This window comes from Dendropsophus ebraccatus, chromosome 1 (assembly GCF_027789765.1).
Source record: "Dendropsophus ebraccatus isolate aDenEbr1 chromosome 1, aDenEbr1.pat, whole genome shotgun sequence".
Taxonomy (NCBI): domain Eukaryota; kingdom Metazoa; phylum Chordata; class Amphibia; order Anura; family Hylidae; genus Dendropsophus; species Dendropsophus ebraccatus.
In genome coordinates, this window is record NC_091454.1 from 226,266,342 (window position 1) to 226,289,541 (window position 23,200).

At 42.4% G+C, this 23,200-nt stretch overlaps 2 protein-coding genes across 2 annotated transcripts; both read right to left on the bottom strand.

The window, feature by feature from the left end:
- Positions 1-1,639: 1,639 nt before the first annotated feature.
- LOC138785698 (olfactory receptor 5G9-like) lies at positions 1,640-4,557 on the bottom strand. Its single transcript, XM_069961909.1, has 3 exons — positions 4,546-4,557; positions 3,339-3,488; positions 1,640-2,593 (listed from the first exon to the last, which is right to left on the bottom strand). The coding sequence occupies exons 1-3, from the start codon at positions 4,555-4,557 to the stop codon at positions 1,640-1,642; spliced, it is 1,116 nt and encodes a 371-aa protein (XP_069818010.1).
- A 7,449-nt stretch (positions 4,558-12,006) lies between these two features.
- Positions 12,007-22,631, bottom strand: LOC138785701 (olfactory receptor 1500-like). Its single transcript, XM_069961923.1, has 4 exons — positions 22,610-22,631; positions 22,128-22,318; positions 14,115-15,040; positions 12,007-12,109 (listed from the first exon to the last, which is right to left on the bottom strand). The coding sequence occupies exons 1-4, from the start codon at positions 22,629-22,631 to the stop codon at positions 12,007-12,009; spliced, it is 1,242 nt and encodes a 413-aa protein (XP_069818024.1).
- Positions 22,632-23,200: the final 569 nt, after the last annotated feature.

Here is a 23,200-nt window from a genome sequence, read left to right on the forward strand (position 1 = left end):
GCTGATACACCAATGTCAACTGCTGTCCATGGCGAAAATTGAATGATTCACTGACTGACATTTTTTTAAATTGTCATTTTCCAATTCTTAATTATGCAAAAGAAAAAAAAAAAAAGGCCTGTGGAGCCTCATTTAAGAGTCTCAAAACATCGGCTAGCCAGATATCCCTCCTGGAAGGACCCAGCCAAGGGTGTAGCCCCTTATCAGAGTGGAGCAGGATTATGGCTACATAGGAGCAATGCCTAGTAGAGCCATATGGGAAACAAATCACTGATCTCAGGGAGACCAGCAAAAGATAGTACTGTCGGCTGCCGGCTAAAGCGCTCAATGCAGTGAAATCCTAGGTGCATTGCTCCCAGGGATATATGAATATGCAAAAAAGAGCCTGTGGAGCCTCATTTAAGAGTCTCAAAACACAAGACTGTCCAGATATCCATCTGGGAAGGGCCCAGCCAGATTTTTCTCTTGTCATTACAATGACTGATAGGGCCACTTAATATGGTGGTTTTGGTGGTTTCCCTATGGAAGCCAACCCTTAGCTAGGCCCTTCCCAGAGGGATATCTGACTACTCCTGTGTTTTGAGACTCTTAATAGAGGCTTAGTAAAGTATCAAATATGGCAGTAATAAGGTAGTATGTAGAGATTTGTGAAAAAGCCATCCTGAACTGAAATTTGTTCCAAACTTTGCAAAAAATTTGATTCTGTACCAAATCAAACTTTTTTTTTACAAGTTTTCAATGAGTTTGTAAAGATGGAGGCAGTACATTGTACTTTACATTACATCACATCAAAAGCGCAGGTACAAGGGCTTATTCATGTATGCAAATTGACTATGGGTATTTTCTACAGGATTATCCAATACATTTTTGGCGTAAGGGGTAAAATTACTTGGTATGTGGGGTGGTGGCGCTCTATTTGTTGACGCATAGAAGTGGTGCCTGGGTTTGGACCCAAAACCCTACTTACTCTATGGTCACAGATGTTGAAAATATATTTTTACTCCTGACCCACGATCTTTCGATGGGACCTGATGCTGGCTCGGTGGCATAAACATAGCTTCATCTTCTGATGATGATGCCAAAGATTACAACTGTGGATGTAGATTCCACGTGGGGTATGCAACATCATCATCATAGTAGTCTAGGACAAACTTGTCCTCTCCCAATCTGTCATCCTCCATAGGCATGCAGTGCCATCCCATACTTTAGCCAGAAGCTGCCCCATGCCAATTCTGGGAGTCTCAATGCTTCATTGCAATTTTTGTTTGCCAGGAGATTCCTCAAAAGATTCTACAAATCCAGTGTCTCAGGGTCTAGGGAAAGTGCTAGGCTAGCCCGGAGCTCTCATACATTGGCAACTGGAATTGGTCTAAGACAGCACAGGAGATGGGGCAAAGGAAACATCCTGGCATTGGCATGGAATGGTGGTGGTGGTACTACTCCCGGCCTAGCTGGCGTTTATGTGCCCACAAGGTGTAAAAACCATCCTCCAATTAATACCAGTCAAGGCATTTAAACAGCATTACATGTCATATCTGGTGGACTAGTTGACTAATGGGCACCCCATAATGTAACTCTTCAGTCCTACCCTGTTGTTATGGTAGCTCAAGGACTTTACTTGGTCTCAGTGGCTGTGGAGTTACTTATGCAGTCTGACACAGGCAGGCCATGTCATTCTCTTATGAAGTGTTCCCTGTATGGCTTTTTTGAAGTCTTCATTCCTCAGACTGTATAAAATGGGGTTAATCAAAGGAATAATTACAGTATATACCAGGGCGAGGATTTTACTCATGGTGACAGTTTGACCTTTTTTTGGGACAACGTAAACACCAAACAGAGTCCAGTAGAATATGGAGACCACAATGAGGTGGGAACTACAGGTGGAGAAGGCTTTCTGTCTACCAGTACTGGATGGGATCCTTAAGATAGTAGAAATAATATAGGTATAAGACACTACAATGATTGTGCTTGGGATGATTATAACCGGAAAGCTTAGTAAATAAATTTCTAAGGTAATAAGGAATTTATCAGAGCAGACAAGGTCTAGTAAGGGGGCAAGGTCACAGAAGAAATGGTTGATGACATTGGGTCCACAATAGTTTAGCATTGCTATTGTTATGGTGCACATTAATACACAGAAGAATCCTAGAAACCAACATACGGAGATCAGTTTCCCACAATATTCACTCGTCATGATGGAGGTGTACCGGAGCGGATTACAGATGGCCACATATCTATCATAAGACATAACAACAAGGATGGAACATTCAATACATTCAGAGAGACCAAACAGATAATACTGAGCTAAACAACCGATAAAAGTAATGACCATCCCATTACTCAGTAGGACGTGGAGCAGGTTGGGAACAACATCTGTGGATACTAAGATGTCAGCGATGGAGAGTTGTGAGATGAAAAAGTACATAGGTGTTTGGAGGATCTTGCTGGTGGACACCAGGATGATGATCAGGAAGTTCCCACATAAAATCATCCAATAAACTATTAAGAAAAGGATTGTCAAGAAAAGTCTCACCGATAGACTTACATCAAATCCTAGGAGGAAAAATTCTTCAACCTTAGTCTTGTTGTTATTCTATATAGAGACCAGGAAACATAGAAAGTGTTAGACACCGAACTGTAATGACACTTATCATAAGATACAAGTCAGACAGTGACCTCAATATACAGGACTGAGCACAGGGAAGGAATCAACAATCATTTTCATTGAGTTCTTTGCCTACAACATTAGCTTTTTTCCTATCCTCGCACACAGTGTATGGAGGAGTTTGGAAGCATGGTGGCTCAGTAGTTAGAACTATTGCCTGACATCCCACCAAGGGCAACTTCTACAGGGAACTGGTATCTTTTCCTTGTGATTGTACGGGTTTCCTCTGGATACTCCGGTTTTCTTCTCCTACTCCAAGAACATACTGGTTGGTTAGTTTGGACTTAAGATTGTAAGGCCTAGTGGGGACAGGGACCAATTTGAGTGATGAAAAGCTAAAGTATATACAACACTGCTGAATATGTCGACACTATATAAATCATTGAATTATTAATATTATTAATGATTATTCAGAAGCACGATGTCTCATCACTTTGGAGAATAAGTCCAGATCTTCATTCACCTGTCTCTTCATGTCAACCCATACTGGATAATGTGAGGTCAGGGCTCTGTGCCATCATATTATCATCTCCATCATTACTTCTTTTTTTATACTGAAGAACATTCTCACAGCAAATTTATCAACTTGTTGGTATAATCCTTATAGGGAATTTTACACATAGCCTCATAAGTCCCCTCTGACAACCCCCCCCCCCCCCATGCACATACTCACCTTGCCTGGTGCAGTCCCTGGCTTCCCGGTGAATAAGTAACGTCCCAGGGTCAAGCGAGTATGTGTATGAGTGGGGGTGGGGTGGGGTGTTCTTTTGGATAGAGGGGAAATGCTGCCTCCAACCACAAGAGAGACTTTCAGGGCAGAAAGCTGGAATGTAACAACTGTCAAGGGATCTGGGACATGTAGCTCTGGAGTCCCAGAGGTGTCTGCAACAGAGTATGTGGATTTGGATTACTATGGGGCTATGCCCACCCAGACTGCACATGTTATGCTATAATTCACCAGTGTATACTTGTGCACATACCACAATCACCTCACTTGGTGCCTCACTCTCCCCTGTTTGCCTGTATGCACAGCTAAAGGGAAAGGGTTAACTTCTGTTTGTTTTGTTCACTGTTTGACCAATCGCTGGTGCAGGTACCTCACACGCAACAAACCAACTATACTTCATCCATCTCTTTTCTCTAACAATTCCCCACCAATAGAAGGTTGAACCCCTCCAATAAAAGTAAGTTAGCTCCTGGTGGGAGGGTCTTTTGTCAGTTGTCTGCAGTGAGGATAGAATTGCTGCTGAAGTCTTCTGCCAGGCCTGGCTTAGGTCAGGGCCCTAGATCTTTTGTCTTCTTTAGTGGATGGGCGAAAGAGCACGACAAACAGTTTTCCTTAGAGAGGCTTACAAGCAAAGATGTTCTGCTAAACTCAAAGGTGGGGTAACTGTCACCTAGGTCAATCTTGCCTACGCCCGAGATCCTTCCTACAAGTCAAGGCATTCTTTAAAATCAAGGGATTGATCCTCAGTAGGACAATAAGCCTAAGCCGAAGTATCCTACTGTTGGCAACCCAACTTCCTTGGGTAATCCTAAGGAGTTAGCCACGCCCAGTTGTTGACTTCTGTCTACTTCTTTCTCTTCAAACCATGAGTACGAGGATTCTCTACAGTACACTCAGTCAAGCTCTACACTGTCCCAGCAGAGTACACTTCTACCTAGGCAAGGTCCCAAAGACAACCACTATACCTCCCCAAAGTCAAGCTACATTTCTTTTCCTGTTATCTTCTTCTTTAAGTCACTACCTCAAGCACCAATGTTAGTTGTACCTGCAAGTAGCAAGCTGGTTACTACTTTAACTTTTATTGCATTGAAGTCTTTAAGTAAAAGTCACCTTCTGGTTAAATGGTGGACTATGTGCTCATTTTTCCGCTTACCTGCACCCACATGTTGCGCTACCCTTACAAGTGCCAGTGCCTGTGAGTCCACCTGCTATATACCACCTAAGCACCCCGGGCCATGGCAGTTAAATAGATGTGCACACTCACACACTTACTTGGAAAACAGAAAACTCCAGTGATTTCTTCTTGTGAAGTCTCCTCTTCCTCTTCTTCCAGCCTGGACTATGCAGCCCCTCCCCCTCCTCACCAACTGCAAAGCTGTATACTGGAGAAGGGGGTCACTACAAGGGAGGGGGGCAGAAGAGAGGAGAGGCCCCTCTCTGAATCTTCTTGCCTGTCACCTGGGGGTTCATTTCTGTGTGGACGGGCCCAGCTGACAGGCAGGAAGATTGCTCTTCCAGGCCTGGGAGCTGCTGAAGAGGGAAGCCATGCACAGACACTGAAGAGGGAGGGAAAGGCCCATGACTTTAGCCCAGTAAAAGAGCAGGATCTTGCTGCCTTGCAAAGGGCTTGTTCAGTGTGGAGTGCATCAGCGAGCTCCAACATCAGTAGTGCCTATACTGCCCTATTGTCAGGGCCAAAGCTAGTACTCTGGAGAGGGCAGCTACGCCACTGACTTTACCCCTCAGTGCACTGACACAGTTACCCTTCTACTCTTCTTACTATGTAATTTATATTGAATATTGACAGCAAAGGGGCAACCTTAAGGCCCAATAATCATCCTGTGCAATAGAAACGATGTCGGCTGATCGGTGTAGTCTCTGATCGGTGTAGTCGTTTGTCTTTCAACATGTTGAAAGACAAACGACTCAGCAGCGATCTGCTGCCATCGTTCCGTGGAATAGGGGCAGCGGCAACAGACCGCTGCTATAAGATATGGGCTGCCTAGATGATCTAGTGATCACCCTGGCAGCCCCCCGCAGCTCCCCCCGGCCCTCCCTGGCTCTCACCTGCTTGCTGCTGCCACGTGTATTAAAGCTGGCAGCAAGGGAGGAGCTAACGAGCGTTGACAGTGCTCGTTTTCTCCTTGTAATAGGGGCTTTAGTTTCCTTAATGCCACGGGAAGAAGCACAGCTGGGCTGTCCTATCTGTGTATCAAGGGCTAAAGTACTATCCTTGCTGTTTTGATTATTGTATATGAATCCAATCCAAAATTACATGTGCTGCTGAGGAAGGTCCCATTTAAGGAAATATTCCGAACCTGCTGATAGATCATTATTTTTTTTTAATGACATTGACTTGATCTTCACCGTTTCCGTCCTGCTGCAGAATTTCTGGAGACTGCTGTGCAGCATTTTTTCTCTACCCGCCTAAAACTTTTGCACAGTATTGTATGACCCATAGGAAATGATACAAGGACATAAGAGAGATACAGGATCCTTACTATATACTGCTCTATGGAATTGTACAGTAGCCTCTGCTATACAATAGAGCAAATAACTGTAACCCCCTGCAGAATAACTAAAGGTAGTAATAAAATATTCTAAGAAGGTGCTGTATATTATTATGTTATAGCAATCATTTTTATCTGTTCTAAAAGGCATAAGGCACATCCCCAGGGGGAGACTGCACATCTCTTCCATACATGTGGAAAGCAAGGTAAATGCTATTACGGTATATCATTAGCCACATATTAGATATACTCAGTATATTAGTTTATTTTACTGAAGTTTAATGTATATTTTATGGGGTACAAAATGAGAAGTGATCACCTCCTTAGGTTCACAATGTGTAAAAAAAAATGAGAAAATGCGGATACTATAAAAAAAATATTAAATAAAATACCGTCCAATATTTCCAAAATATAATTATCTGAATTGGAGTAAATGGAATGATGGCCGCCCAATACACATAGGGGGACATTTGCTTAGTAGTCTAATGTGTGTTCCAAGTCTAATGGGGATTGGTGGATATTTTGTTCCAATATCTTGTGACTGTATTATTAAAATGTAGCACTGTCATAGTGAATGTATGTAAGTAAAAACTTTTTTTAAAAAGTCGCAAAAATTGCGCAGGTAAACTCTCCTGGTTCTGACCAGACGTCGCCCTGTACCAGTTTTTGTGATTTTAAAAGTCACAGATGATAAATTGGGCGCTGATCCTAAATTATGGCAACTTTTAGGTGAACATTTAAAACAGGTAGATTAAAAAAAAAAAAAGTTGAATCTATGAAAAAAAAAAATCACTTGTTAAATTATAGTTTACAAATAGAGCTTAGACCAAATATGGAAAAATCCATTTATTCACCTAAAAATAGGCACAAAGCCCTTGATAAATTTCACCCATAATTTATCCCATTTTTATCGTCTTTACTACTAAATTCAATAGAACAAAGAACCACAAGAAAAAAATAAATAAATAACTCACCTAAAAGGGTCCGAACTAGAATAGTGTATCAATGGACAGCATTGTAAAGTTGTTTTGAGTATCAAGTAACGGCCAGGAAACATCGTATTGGGAACATAACCTTACCTAGTATCATAGTAGTAATGAAGATTAAATACCGCAAATATGTTAATATATGTGTTAAATAATACATAAATAGAAGAGAACATTAAAATAATAATAATAATAATAATAATAATAATAATAATAATAATAATAATTATTATTATTATTATTATTATGTGTTGATGAAGATTTTATATTTGAAATTAAAACTAGTAATTACAATTACAAAAGATGTGTAATCCATTTCCCTCCTTCTTAGCCACGATACATTGCAGACAGTGTGAGAGGTTTCAGCTGTATTACGTGTATTACATTTCCCCACTATACTTACAGCAGAGAGCTCATTACTCTGGATAGTCATTATAACATCGATATTTTTAGGAATTTCATTGTATGAAAAAATGACCCGGAGTCACATGACTGGAGTTTGTTTGATCCGGCATGTGGTGTGGTCATCAGACATCGGAATACAAAAATTAGGTTTTTATATATAATTCATAAGAAACAAGGAAGTGTCTGGAGATTACTTAGCGTTGTCTCCTGAGTCTCCTTAGCTTAAGTCATTTGAGGAATAAAAGCTAAATCTATAATTATCAGTAAATGAATGAAAATAAGTGACAGCTCTGGTTAGATGGATGGGTTAAAAGTATATCACCTTCCTATCTCAGCAGTAGTTGTAACTCCTCTATAATTTTTTTTCTATCTACACCATTGTATCAGTTTGTATTATTGAACTATTGTTTAACAAATAAATATTTCTGGGGATAAATGGTAAATAAATCATTTGCAGAATTTGAGGGTTTCCCCTTAAAAAGCTTTTACTTTGGGTCACATGTGGCATTGTATAAATACCATAGCTGCTCTTTACCACAGTATCTCTGGGGTTAAATGACTGGGATTAGATTTATTAGGTCTCATCCAAACGTCATTATTTCTTCTTAGACCACAGAAGCCAGGATCAGTGACATCCTTGAGAAAACATCCGTGATGCATTAATTTTGCATTGGATAGTAGTGTATTAAATGGTCACTGGGGGGGGGAGCCTGTTTATCCTTTCACAACCATGGGTCATTGATTCCTTAATGCCCAGGTCGTTTTTGGACATCAGCTTATGGGATCATAAGCTTTCCGCTGTCCCCTGCCACTGTTACAATCTTGTGACAGCGGCAGGGGAGATATTGGAAGGGGGCAGAGCACACAGCCGCACGCCAAGCCCTTCCTCCCCCCACTGGCCTCCATAGCCAAGAAACCGGAAGCCTGAGGCTTCCAGTTTCCATGGCTGCCATCGGGGCTCTGCAATCTCTTCGCAGAGCCCCGATGGACACCGGACAGAGAATTCTCCCTCTGTAGAGGGAGAATTCTCTGTCAGGAGCCCTATAGATGCTGCGTTCGTGCCAACTGCAGTATCTATAGGGTTAACTCTCAGCACCAGAGCGAGGCTCCAGTGCTGAGAGTTGTGTTGGGTCCCCGGCTATCACTAATAGCCAGGACTCGTCACGGATGACACAGGCGCAGCTTCTGTGCCTGTGACATCCTGCAGCGTACATTAATGTTGACGCAGCATCAGGCATAGGCTGCATTAAAGTTAATTTACTGTGCAGCAGCGGGAGATGGTTAAGGAGCTGTTCTCTATTTAGGGGGCAGGGGAGCTGAGATTTCAGAAGGAGCCAGCCCGACACACACATCAAGCACTGCGTGCTGTGTATGCTGAACAGAGAAAATGTAAACCCACAAGGGTCTGTATAAATCTTTCCCCCCAACTAAGAACAGTCTGGTCTCCAGTGGGTTAAGTGGGGATGCTGTGCATGCTCACATATCCCTCTGAGGCCAGACTGTGCTCTATCAGCTGTGCTGAATGCACTGCCCATGCCCCAGCAAGGAAGGAGCTAAGTGATTCAACCAACATATGGGGCATATGGAGCACTTAACCTAATGGGGACCTGACAGTAAGCAGCTATCTGTACAGATACTGTATAAAGGAACAGATAACCTCTCAAAATGATGGGTGCTCTGTAGAGATGAGCAAACTTTTCAAGTTAGGTTTGGCAGGTTTACCGAACTTTGTCAATGAATTTAGGGTTGTCCAAACCCAACCTTAAATAAACCATATTAAAACAGATAAATGATGGCAGATACTACAGTATCACTGTGGGAGCTCTTTAGCAGCAAAAAAAAAAAACACATCAAAAACATATGTTTGCTTTTTTTTTTTCATGGGAGAAGCATCTCTTTGGATTGTTAGAGCTTTTATGGGCAAAAAAATGTATCAAAAACTGCTTCAGAAAAACATGATGAACACTATTAGGGTGCTGCGCCTCCAACCCTTTGTTTCCACCCCAGAGAGATGCGTGTCTGCTCCTGCATGAAAGTGATGGTAGACTAGAACAAAGTAAGACAAGCTGTGTGAAGGGGCTCCTGAGCAAGCTCCCAAATCAGACCATCGACCAATCCATTATGCAGGATAAAGAGATATAGCAAGCGGCACCCTCATAACCACTGCCCAACTAAGGGGAGCCAGTTCAGACAATCCACCATCGTATAGGGAAGCAACCTGTGGCATGGACGCTGAAGAAAGTGACTCTTGTCTAGTAACCCCATTTAGGCCATCAAGCACCTTAATATTTTAATAGTAACTAAGTGTATGGGAGGCATTTATTAAGTCCGGCGTTTTTTACGCCGGACGTAAAAATGCCCCCGCAGCTCCGGCGCTACGGAGATTTATGTAGAGGCGGACTGCCTCTACATAAATCCCGTGCGCGACGTTGCGCACCGCCGAAAACCTACGCCAGCTGAGGACTGGAGTAGGTTTTCGGCGTACATTTTGGCGGAACGGATGATAAATCGCGCGGACTCTGAGTCCGCGCCCTCCGTTCCGCCCACTCTCCGCCCCTTTTCCGCCCCCTTTCCGCCCCCTGGCGTACTCGGCGGAAAGTGCCGATTTGCGAATATTTTATTCGCAAATCCGCCATTTTTGCTTAAAAAAAGACGCAAATCGGCACTTTCCGCCGAAAATCAGCCAGTCGCCGGATGATACATGTGGCCCTATGTGTCTAGTCATTGGACAACAGATGTGGCAGTAAAACTGACTTTTATTATGAGGAGTGGGGGGCGTTAGTTTTGTTGCCGTTCAGATTAGTTAAAAACGCGCTACTACAGTGATTGCTTCTCCTGTCTTTTATAAAGGATGATGTTTGGTGACTATCTTTTTGTAGAAACTCTAATAGACGCTACTGCCTATGTGCTAGAGGATTTCTATCTGCCAAAAGGGAGACTCTTTTGTGTATAGGTGTTTATAATAGCAATTTAATATGGATGCTGTGACTATTAAAGGTTAAAGGGACACTCTAACACATTGAACAAGTGCTGTTTACAAGTGTCTAATATTTCTATTTATTGTTATATTTATGCCTATTGCACTTTATTTGTGAATATTCACCTATGCTGTTATTACCTACCATGTGACCTATGTTAAATATTTAGTTGTATATTGATGTATGTTTAGTTCATTCTATTCAAGAGACATGGGTCTTTTTAAGTGACCCATCTTTGGTTGCCGGCCATTTTGAAAGCACTGCACAGATAAAAGACTGATAAATCCAGATGGTAAGTGCTAAATCTCTTTCTTTTTCGCAGTTTTTTTGCACTGAGGATAATGTCCGGTGAGATGGGATGTTTCATTCAGTGCGCAGTCTGCCACATGGACGCACAACTGGAGCAGGAGTTCCAGGGTGAGTACCGCTGTGACAGATGTGAGCATGTTGCCCATCTAGAAGCTCGAGTTAGAGATCTGGAGAAGCATATTGCAACGCTGAGGGAAATTGACCACCTTCAGAGGGAACTTCTGCTCACTAAGCAAGAAGTCAGTGGGGTAGAGATGGAGGGTGGTGAAATAGATCAGGAGACCCAAGTAAGTAGCTGGGTTAATGTAGTTAGAGGGACCAGAAAGGGATCCAAGAAAAGGAAGGCCACTTCTCCTACTGCATACCCAAGCAAAATTGCCAAGTTGGATGATGGAAGGACATTAGTGTCAGAAAAAGCAGCTCCAGTGGATCCTGTTCTCCCTAACAGCCGGGGGAACAGTCCAACTAGTAGTGGGAGGGATGGTATTGTAGGTAGGCCTAGACAGCTAGTGGCTGTAGGGGATTCTAAAATCAGGAAGACGGATAGGATAGGATAGACGCTCAGGGATCATCGGGCCGTGGAATAGGCCCAGTAAACGAGCGGCAATCTAGCAGATCGGCACTCGTTTACATCGGCCCGTGGAATAGGGCCCTAAGCTAGGATGTACCAGCTCTGAGGCGGAAGAAAAGCTTTTCTTTAAAACCTCAAAGGCTTCTGGTATCCAAGTGTGGGATCAGCCCCTTTTTTGTCAATGCCCTGGTTTGTGGTTTCACTATCAGGGAGAAATTTTGAATGAATTTTCTGTAGAAATTGGCAAACTCTGAAAATTGCTGAATATCCTTCAACCAAGCAGGTCTTGCCCAATCAAGTACAGCTGAGACCTTTTTAGGATCCATCTTAATGGAGTCGGGGGTTAAGATGTAGCCGCAAAATCCCACCTCTTGGACACCGGATAAACAATTAGACAATTTAGCACAAAAATAATTCTTGCGTAACCTCTATAACACCTGTCGCACATTCTCTGGTGTGATTTTTAATCTGGAGAGAAGATGAGTATGTCATCCAGATAGATAACCACATAGTGACCAAACAAGTCATGAAAAATGTCATTTACAAAGTACTGGAAGACAGCGGAAGAGCTTTTCAGAGGTATTGAACACAGTCTTCCATTGGTCACCCTCTCTGATTCAAATCAAATTGTAAGTGCCATGGAGGTCAATCTTGGTGAACCACCAGGCGTCTACCACCTGGTTCAGAAGATTCGGAATCAGAGGGAGTGGATGCTGGTCTTTCATAATGATTTTATTCAACTCCATGTAGTCTTTGCAGGGCTGCAGCCCAACATTTTTCTACAAAGAAGAAGCCAGCAACCAAAGGTGACACTGAGGGACAGATATGGCCCTTCTTGAGGCTGTCCTGTATGTACTACCGCGTTGACTCTCGCTCTGGGAAAGACAAGTTAAAAATGCAGCCTTTTATGAGATGTTGAGGAGGCAAGGCATCACCAATGGCTTCATCAAAAACATCCCTGAAAATCAGAAATAAATTCTGGGATGTCAGTGGCATCACTCAGGGCACAAACGGACAGAAAAACCACACTTAAATAAGAGTTACAAGAGCTCCCCCACTTGACTAACTCAGTAGTTCTCTGACTAAATACTAGATGAATCAAACAAAGCCAAGGCAAACCCAGAATCAAGCCAGCCGTCAACCTTATCATTACAAAAAAAGACATGACTTCAAGATGAAGGCACCTAACCATTCATGTTGTCTACAGAAGTACAGAACTTAAGTTACTTAGTAGAATCAGCTCCTGACACCAAAAAAGGGAAACACAAAGACATCAATTTCAGGCCCAAAGACAAAGAAACTGAAGTCTCCATAAAACTCAGGGCGGCACCTGAGTCTCTTAGCTTTACAAGAAAAATAATTATCACGAGAAAATAAGGTTACTGGTAAAATACATTTTTCAACAGGGTTAGGACATCACTCAGGCATTGGCGTTTCCCTGCTGCTGGCTGAGCCTGCGTTGGCAGTCCTTGATGAAGTGACCTGGTTTCCCACAGTAGAGGCACAGGGCATTCTCCAACAGATATTTCTTACAGGCAGCAGCTGAAGTATACCCCAACATCATGGGTTCCTTGCCAGGCACTGGAGTAGGTGGGGACACCACAGCTGTAGGAGGTGTTGGAGAAGATCTTACATACTGATTTGGCTTTGAAATGACTGTGGTCACACCGTTTCTCCCAGCATCTCTCCCTCAGTCTCCTATGAATAGACATAACTAGAGACATAAAATCTGTCCGAGTCACAGTTTGGGTCAGTGCATCAACCCAATGAGACATTTGGGAGACGACTCCAGCCATACATCTAAGCTGAGTAGACTAGGCGACTGATGGTTCGGTATTCATGCCAAACAGCCATGAGTTTCTATTTAGGTATGGGCCTGCGATAATGTCAGGCTGGGACCCAGACTCACAGGACAAGTGAAGCCCTAATGCTGGCACCCGCCCTGCTGTCCCTTCCTATTGTAGTGATTGGCAATGCTGATGTAAGTGAAACACAAGACACAGACAAGAAAAACAAACAGAATAGTCGATGAGTCCCGTAGCCGGGTGAGTATATATTGGTTGTTGCGGAACAGAATTGGAAGTCGGGAGGAATAGTCGAAAAGTCAAGCCAGAATCAGGAAACCAGAGAATTCACAATCAGGATATAACGCTAGTTTAGTCACACTCTAAATAGTCTCTATCGCAGGCAGTGAAACATGAAAGGGGTGGTAGTTTTATGAAGGCTAGAGTCCCAGCCATAGGGTGTGATTGGGGCCGAGACTCCAGACCCCATTCACACACAGAGCTGACTGTCAGTCCTAGATGCCAGTCAGCACTACACTATGCTGAACACCTGTGCTGATAGGCTGGGGGTGGTGAAGGCTGGGGGTGGTGAAGCCCTTGTAAAGAGTGCTGTTCCCGTGCCCCTAGCAACCAGCCGGGCTGGTCATCAGGGATGCTGTCTGTGTGCTCCCCACAACTGGCTAGGGTGCTATCCGAACTTGCACGCTCCGACAGTGCCTTGGTGTGAGCTTTCAGGATTCAAAAGTCCTTTTGTCAGACAAGTTTATACAAGAGAGAGGGATACAAGAGAGATATTTTGAATCCCGAAAGCTTACAATTCTAATAATATTTTGTTGGCCAATAGAGGTATCACTACCAAAATATTCTGACTGGAAATGTTTTCCAGCACAGGATTTATTTATTTATCATCTACACCACTGTATCAGGGTTTGTTTGTTTTTTAAGTAAGTTTTTATTATTCTACTGTATTAAAAAATAAAAAAAAAAAAAAAATACTTGGTATTTTTGCATGCTTAATTAATTGAACTATAAAATGCTAATGTCATTCATCCTGCATTGTCAAGGGAGTAAGGGGGGGGGGGGGGGGGGGTAGGGTAGTGCACATTTAATAATGGTATGGCATTCCACAATCATTTGTGTCAGTGTCTTCATCTCTTTAATGTATTATAGATGATTTACCAGGTCATTCTCTTATGAAGTGTTCCATGTACAGCTTTCTTGAAGTCTTCATTTCTCAGACTGTATAAAATGGGGTTGACTAAAGGAATAAACACAGTATATAGCAGGGAGAGGATTTTACTCATGATGAGAGTTTGGCCTTTTTTTGGGACGACATAAACACCAAAAAGAGTCCAGTAGAATATGGAGACCACAATGAGGTGGGAGCTACAGGTGGAGAAGGCTTTCTGTCTACCGGTACTGGATGGGATCCTTAAGATTGCTGAAACAATATAAGTATAAGTCACTGCAATAATTGTGCTTGGGATGACTATAACCGGAATGCTTAGTAGATAAATTTCTAAGGTAATAAGGAATTTATCAGAGCAGGCAAGGTCTAGTAAGGGGGCAAGGTCACAGAAGAAATGGTTGATGACATTGGGTCCACAATAGTTTAGAATTGCTATTGTTAGGGTGCCCATGAATACAATGGAAAATCCAAGCAACCAACATGCGGTGATCAGTATCCTACAATATTTACCCGTCATGATGGAGGTGTACCGAAGGGGATTACAGATGGCCACATACCTGTCATAAGACATCACAACGAGGATAATACATTCAACAAATTCAGAGACACCAAACAGATAAAACTGAGCAAAACAACCAATAAAAGTAATGACCATCCCATTACTCAGTAGGATGTGGAGCAGGTTGGGGACAATATCTGTGGATACTAAGATGTCAGTGATGGAGAGTTGTGAGATGAAGAAGTACATTGGGGTGTGGAGGATCTTGCTGGTGGACACCAGGATGATGATCAGGAGGTTCCCACATAATATCAGCCAATAAACTATCAAGAAAAGGCTTGTCAAGAAAAGTCTCACCCATAGACTTACATCAAATCCTAGGAGGAAAAATTCTTCAACCTTAGTCTTGTTGTTATTCTATATAGGGACCAGGAAACATAGAAAGTGTTAGACACCGAACTGTAATGACACTTATCATAAGATACAAGTCAGACAGTGACCTCAATATACAGGACTGAGCACAGGGAAGAATCAACAGAAGAAAAATATAAAGCAGATTCATTTTCATTGTGTTCTTTGCCTACAACATGAGCTTTTTCCTATCCTCGCACACAGTGTATGGAGGAGCTCGGAAGCATGGTGGCTCAGTGGTTAGCTCTGTTGCCTAAAATCCCACCAAGGGAAACTTCTACAGGCAATTTGTATTTTTTCCTTGTGTTTGTGCAGTTTCCTCTGGATACTCTGGTTTCCTCTCTCAGAACACACAGATTGGTTAGTTTAGACTTTAGATTTTGAGCCCTGGTGAGGACAGGGGCCAATTTGAGTGATAGAATGATGGATGGCTATAGAATATACAACGCTGCTGAATATGTTGGCACTACATAAATAAAGGAATTATGATTATTACTGACAACTCGGAGGGAGGTTGTTTCATCATCTTGGAGAATAAGTCCAGATCTTCTGTGGATGTCACTATTTACATCCCTCTTTCTCTTCATGTCATCCCAGACTGGATGTGAGGTCAGGGCTCTGTGCCATCATATAATAACTTCCGCCTCTACTATTTAACCCTTTAAAGACAGAGCCAATTTTTGCACTTCCGTTTTTTTCCTCCCTGTGCTTAAAAGGCCATAGCACTTCCATTTTTTCACCTAGAATCCCACATGAGCCCTTATTTTTTGAGCCACTAATTGTACTTTGCAATGACGGGCTGAATTTTTTCATAAAAAAACACTGCAAAACCAGAAAAAAAAAATAAATGTGTGGTGAAATAGAAAAAGAAAAAGCATTTTGTTTATTTGGGGGGGGGGCGGGGTATTTGTTTTTACGCCGTTCGCCCTGGGTTAAAAATAACTTGTTATATATTTGTTCCTCAAGTCGTTACAATTACAACGATATATATCATGTATAACTTTTCTTTTATCGGATGGTTTGTAAAAAATTCAAACCATTGTTAACATAAATATGTTCCTTAAAATCGCTCCATTCCCAGGCTTATAACGCTTCTATCCTTTGGTCTATGGGGCTTTGTCAGGTGTCATTTTTTGCGCCATGATGTGTTCTTTCTATCAGTACCTTGATTGCGCATATACAACTTTTTGATCGCTTTTTATTACAATTTTCTGGATTTGATGCGACCAAAAATGCGCAATTTTCCACTTTGGGATTTTTTTGCGCTTAAGTCGTTTACCGTGCGAGATCAGGAATTAAATAAATTAATAACCTAGGCGACTACGATACCAAAAATGTTTATTTATTTGTATTTATAACATGGGAAAAGTGGGGTGATTTGGACTACTATTAGTGGAGAGTTTTTTTTTTTTTTTTTAAATCAATAATGACTCTATTTATTTATATATTTATTTATTTCATATGCTAAAAGCCCCCCTGGGGGACTTCTAGTATATGCACACTGATCTTTTATTTAGACCTATGCTGTAAAGTTATACAGCATAGATCAATGAGATGGGCACTCGATTGCTTTCGGCTGCCGCAGCCGAAAGCAACCGTGTGCCGAGCCAGGATCAGCGGCATTGCAGCACAGACCCTGGCCGGCAGAGGATGTGTGGATCGCTCCTCCGGGACTACGTCCCGGGGGGGGGGGGGGGGGGGGAGGGGGGGAGGGTATCCACCCCACCAGACCACCAGGTATGAGGGACAGCAAGCAATCAGATGCAGCTGTCAACTTTGACAGCTGCATCTGATTGCTTGATTAGCAGGCTAATAGCCGGTCCTGGGCTACATGCGGCACCCGGGACCACAGCGGTTCAGAGCGGGGTCGCTGTGCGGCCTCCCTCTGAAGTCCTTGAGGCCACCATAGGGCGTAAATATACGCTCTGTGTTGTTAAGGGGTTAACTATTTAACACATATTTTATCAATATGCAAATAAAGCAATTTGGTGCACCAAGGAGCATACTTTACCCAGGGATGTAGCTATGGGGCCCCTTAGCAAAAAAAAGTGTACGTTGCCGCATGAATCCTTCCTCCCCCCCCCCCCCCCCTCCCGTCCATATGCTTACTTACGTAACCCATTGCAGTCCTCCGGCCTTCATTTGCTTATCCAGCTTGAGTGCATGAGTGATGTCACAGGGCCAACTGAGTATTTGTATGGGGTAGGGGAGAGTGTCTTTTGGCTGGAGATTAAATGTTGCCTCCTACCATGAGACACTGTCAGGGCAGGAAGCTAGAATGGAGCCACTGACGGGGGATGTGGGGCATGTAGCCCTGGAGTCCCATAGGGGTCTGCAATAGAATATGGTGGTTTTGTTGGGGTAGTGCCCAACCAGACTGTACATGTTATGCTATAATTCACCAGTGTATACATGTGCACACACACACACACACACACACACATACACACAAATAGGCATATCACAGAGACACACAAATGTCATAAATACACAATAGATGTGTGAACACATAAACACACATGCACATTACATAGATGCACAAATATGCAAACACACACAAAGATTACACAAATACAAACACATGCACATTACACAAATATATATCTATAGTACTAACACTCCCACAAATAGACACATGACAGAGATGAAGTCTTATGCCACCTGCTGAAAGGTAAGTCAGTCAGATGCCACACTCTGGGATGTTGGGTGCCTTTTAGCACAATCACCACTTGATGTCTCACTCTCCCCTGTTTTCCTGTATGCTCAGTTGAAGGAAAGGGTTAACTTCTGTTTGTTCTGTTCGCTGTTTTACTGGTGCAGGTACCTCACACACAACCCACCAACCCATCACTTCTTCTCTTTCTTTTCTCTAACAATTCTCCACCAATAGGAAATTGGACTCAGTCACCCCTATAAAAGTCAGTTAGCTCCTGTTGGGAGGGTCTTTTGTCAGTTGTCTGCAGTGAGGAGTCTTCAGCCTGGCCTGGCTTTGGTCAGGGCCCCAGGTCTTTTGCCTTTGGTCTTCTTTAGTGGATGGTGGAGAGAGAAAGACACAGACCCAATTTTCCTCAAAGAGACTTAAAGCAAAGATGCGCTGCTAAACCCAAAGGTGGGGTAACTGTCACCCGAGTCAATCTTGCCTATGACTGTAATCCTTCCTACGAGTCAGGACAGTCTGTAAAGTCAAGAGATTGATCTTCAATAAGACAAAGGACCTAAGCCGAAGTATTCTTCTGGTAGCTACTCAACTTCCTTGGGTAGTCTTGAGGAGTTAGCCTTGCCCAGTTGTTCATGCCTGGGACTCGTGCCACCAAACCTGACAGTCTCTGGGCTGGTTTAGCAAAAGGCTGTCTTCTATCCCCTTCTTTCTCTGCTAACCATGAGTACCAGGATTCTCTACAGTACACCAAGTCATGCTCTACATTATCCCGGCAGAGTACACTTCTAACTAGACAAGGTCCCCTAGACAGCCCCTCTACCTCTCCAAAGTCAAGCTACCCTTCTTCTCCTGTTATCCTCTTCTCTAAGTTACTACCTCAAGCACCACTGTTACTTGTACCTGCATGTAGCAATCTGTTTACTACTACTATATTGCATTGAAGTCTTTGAGTAAAAGTCACCATCTGGTTAAGTGCTGGACTATATGCTCATTTTTTCGCCGCACCTGCACCCACATATTGGGTTACCCTTACATGTGCCAATGCCTGTGTGTCCGGGGGTGAGTAACTCCGCTCCTGGCCACCGTAACAAATCCCCCAATGAAAAATCACCAGAGTCTACCTGCTGTATACCACCTAGGCACCCCGGGGCCATGGCAATTTAACAGATGTGCAAACTGACACACTTACTTTTTATGCAGAACAGAAAACTAGCCAAAGCTAGTACTCTGGAGATGGCAGCTACGCCACTGACTTTACCCCTCAGTGCACTGACACAGTTACCCTTCTACTCTTCTTACTATGTACCTATGGAATATTAAAAGCAGAGGGGCAACCTTAGTATTGATCAATGCCAGGGGAAGAAACACAGCTGGGCTGTCCTATCTGTGTATCAAGGGCTAAAGTACCATCCTTGGTGTATGAATATTGTATATGAATCCAATGGTGAGTCCAAGGCTGCAGTGAAGCCCAGAATTTCATGTGCTGCTGGGGAAGGTCCCATACAAGGAAATATTCCCAACCTGCTGAAAGATTCTCTTTTTTTATGACATTGACCTCCTTAGGTTATGTTCACACTATTTAAAAAAGGAGAAAAAGCAGATACTTAAAAAATAAATAAATAAATAAATAACGTCCAATATTACCAAAGTATAATTATCTGCATTGAAGTCAATGGAATGTCGGCCGCCCAATACACATAGGGCGGCATTGGCTAGGAAGTCTAATGTGTGTTACACGTCTAATGTGTATTGGTGGATATATTGTGACTGATTTATTAAAATGTAGCGCTGCCATAGTGAATGAATAAAAGTGAAACGTCGCAAAAATTGCGCAAGCAAATACTGGCCTACAGACGTAGGCCTGTTTGTGGTAAATTAGGTGCTAATCCCAGATTATGCAAACTTTAACATGAACACTTAAAACAGACTTTATTTTTAATTGTTCGCACACTTTTTTTTACTACTTTTTTTTTTACTACTAAATTCAACAGACAAAAAAAACACCAAAAAAAAAAAATAAAGAAAAACTACGAACTTCACCCAAAAGGCTATGTATTACAACAATTTACCAGTGGTCGGCATTGTAACGACATTTTTTTAAAGTTGTTTTGAGAATCAAGTAACGGCCAGGAAACAACGTAGTGGGAACATAACCTTAGATAGTGACAAAATAATAATATAAGTTTAAGATACGGCAATTCTGTGAGTTAAACATGAGTTAAAATAATACAAAAATAGAACATTAAAAAAGAGAACAGTAATTATTAGAACATTTGATAAACAAGATGTGTAATCCATTGTCGTCTCTCTTAGATACAGTACATTGCAGACAGTGTGAGAGGGTTCAGCTGTATTATGAGTATTACATAGAGATTTCCCCACTATACTTACACCAGATATCTCCTTGCTCTGGATAGTCATTATAACAGCAATATTTTTGGGAATTCCATTATATGAAGAAACGTCTCGGAGTCACATGACTGGAGCTTGTGTGACCTGACATCTCGAGTGGTCATTAGACGCGGGAATACAAAGATTAAGTCTTTATATATAATTCATAAGAAACAAGGAAGTGTCTGGAGATTACTTAGCGTTGTCTCCTGAGTCTCCTTAGCTTAAGTAATTCGAGGAATAATAGATAAATCTATAATTATCAGTAAATGAATGAAGATAAGTGACAGCTCTGGTTAGTTGGATGGGCTAAAAATATATCACTGTTCTATCTCGGCAGTTTTGGAAATTTGCTTTTTTTTGTTTAATAAATGTAATTTTTAAAGTTTTCATAATAAACAGAGAAAAATAACAAGTCACAAAATATCGTGATCAGAAAATAGTACGCCAAACATGTGTCAAGCTTACATCATTGTAAGAGCTGCACCCAAAGGGGAATTAGTCATTTCGAGCTAAAATAATGTGCAAACACCCGTCATTGCACTAGGGGGAGGCTAGACAGCTCAATAACGTCCGTTATTTCAGACTCAAAATAACGGACGTCATTTTAAACAGAGCTGAAAAATTGTTGTGTGAACATAGCCTAAGGCTCTATAAATGTTTGAACAATTACCCTCTCGCATGAAGGCAGGCGTAAAAAGGAAGTGATGTTTGAAAAAGAGATAACATATACCAAATACTGACAAGACATGGACAAAAAGACAGGGGGAGACAAAGGGAAAAACAGAATGGCAAATGGGGAAGAGGTAGTAGGATCAGTTCACGCAGTGGGAAGGGAAATTCTAATCCCAGGGAGACCATATTTGGTCGAATGAGTCCATCTGGTTATTCAATGAGGCCGTAAGATGTTCTAAGGATTACAACTCCTTGACTCTATCATACCTGTACGTGAGGGGGAAGAGGTCTGTTTCCAGGATCTAGCAATTTAGGATTTTGCTACAGTCAATATAACCAGGAGCAATTTGGAAGCTTTCTTCCGAAGCGTTTTAGGCCTTCGACCTCCGACCAGAATGCAATAATCAGTGGACATTCCCACAATATGTGATATAAAGAACCTATGGAGCCCTTACACCGTCAACCTAAGGGTGAGATAGAGCGCCTCCCACAGGTTAATCCATTTGATGGTGTTCTATTGGTTATACACTATACGCCAAAGAAGATGATGCATTGGAAGAAAGGAGAGAACATTGCGTGTTGGAAATACCAAGAAATAGGAGTAGATCAGGCTCACCTCATACGGGAATGCGTGGAAATACGTGTTTTTTGGGGAGAAGAACTTGAATATGTGAGGCAAGAGATGGGGATGGACCTTAGAGATCATTCCGGAGTGGAACTTCTGTTGGGTGGATTAATAGAAGATGGAGAAGCTAATTCCCTGTTAAATAAAATTCTAAATTGTGCTATTGTGGTAATAGTAAGAAGGTGGTTGGATGTGAACCCCCCATCCTTGGAGGAATGGAGGGGGACAGTCAATAAAGTAAAAACGTAAGAAGGGACTGCAGCTAAGGGAACCAAAAAAAGGGCTTGCGCGACATAACAAGATCTGGAAAAAATGGAAGAGTTCATGGGAAATGGAGGAGGTGTATCCTTTCCCTAATGAATTTATTTATTTATTTTGTTTGTGTTTTTTTCTTTTTCTTTTTTTTTCCCCAGCTCGCTCAGCAGGGTGGGGGCGGGGTAGAACTTTTTTTTTTGGGGGGGGGGGGTGTTGTTTAGATATTGTGGAAACTTTTCTGTTTTGTACTTTGTATTTTGATTGAGGATAAAATAAAAGAATAATTAAAAAAAAAAAAAAAAAGGGTGAGGTAGAGCTATTTAACTTATAAAGAAGTTCAGGGCTGTGGTACCATAGCATTAAAACCTTATAGTGAGTCTCCTTGTATGTAGTACAAATGAAGGAAGTCGCTGTCCCAGGGCAATTGTCCATATATTTGTGCCTAATTGGAGTATCAGTAACAGGCCAGTTAAGAATATTGTAAATACCATATGCACCAACTGCTCAAAAGCTGTCGGCTTGGAGACAGTAAGTGAACCGAGAGGAGTCAGCATGAAGTGATGAATTTTAGTAGTGAGATCATTCCTGTCCACCAGTTTCTTAAAGGGGAGCAGAGTCTGAGACAGGGGGTCCACAATATCTGCAAACTGAAACTGTTTCCGAGAAGACCAAGCCCGTACTGCAGAGGAAGGAAATCCGGAGAGAGCTGAAAGAAATGAATGGGAGAGGCAGGGAAAGAAAGGCTTAATCTACCAGAACACAAGGACGAGACTGGTAAATCGCTTAGGGACCAATAGGGAAAGATGAGAGTAGGAAGGGGGAGAAGCATGGCACAAAAAGGAGTGGAGCAAATAATATTTTTTTTTTATTTCCGTTTACTTCTTACATGCATGGTATTTAGACCAGGCCGTGATTTTCCTTAGGTGGGTCGCCCAGTAGCAGTGGAGGATATTTGGCACCGCTAACCCACCTTGGGTCTTACTACTCATCATAATTGATTTAGGGATACAATGTCTTCCTGAGTGCCAGATAAATTTAAAGCGATTCTGTACCCACAATCTGTCCCCCCCAAACCACTTGTACCTTCAGATAGCTGCTTTTAATCCAAGATCTGTCCTGGGGTCCGTTCGGCAGCGGATGCAGTTATTGTCATAAAAACAACTTTTAATCCTGCAGTGCTGTATCTAACGGCTGGGGCTTACATTTGTATATGCATTAGGCTGGCACACCTTCTCTGTCCTTCCTCCCCACCCTCCTCATCATTAGGAATGCTCCAGGAACATTTACTGCTGTTTGAGCTTTGCACAGGTGTATTAACAATCCAGCCCATGTTCATTATACACACCGGTGGGGAATAGGAAGCAATCTGCCTGGAGCATTCCTAATGATGAGGAGGGTGGGAAGGAAGGACAGAGAGGGTGTGCCAGCCTAATGCATATACTAATGTAAGCCCCGGCCGTTAGACACAGGGCTGCCGGATTAAAAGTTGTTTTTATGACAATAACTGCATCACCTGCCAAACGGACCCCAGGACAGATCTTGGATTAAAAGCAGCTATCTG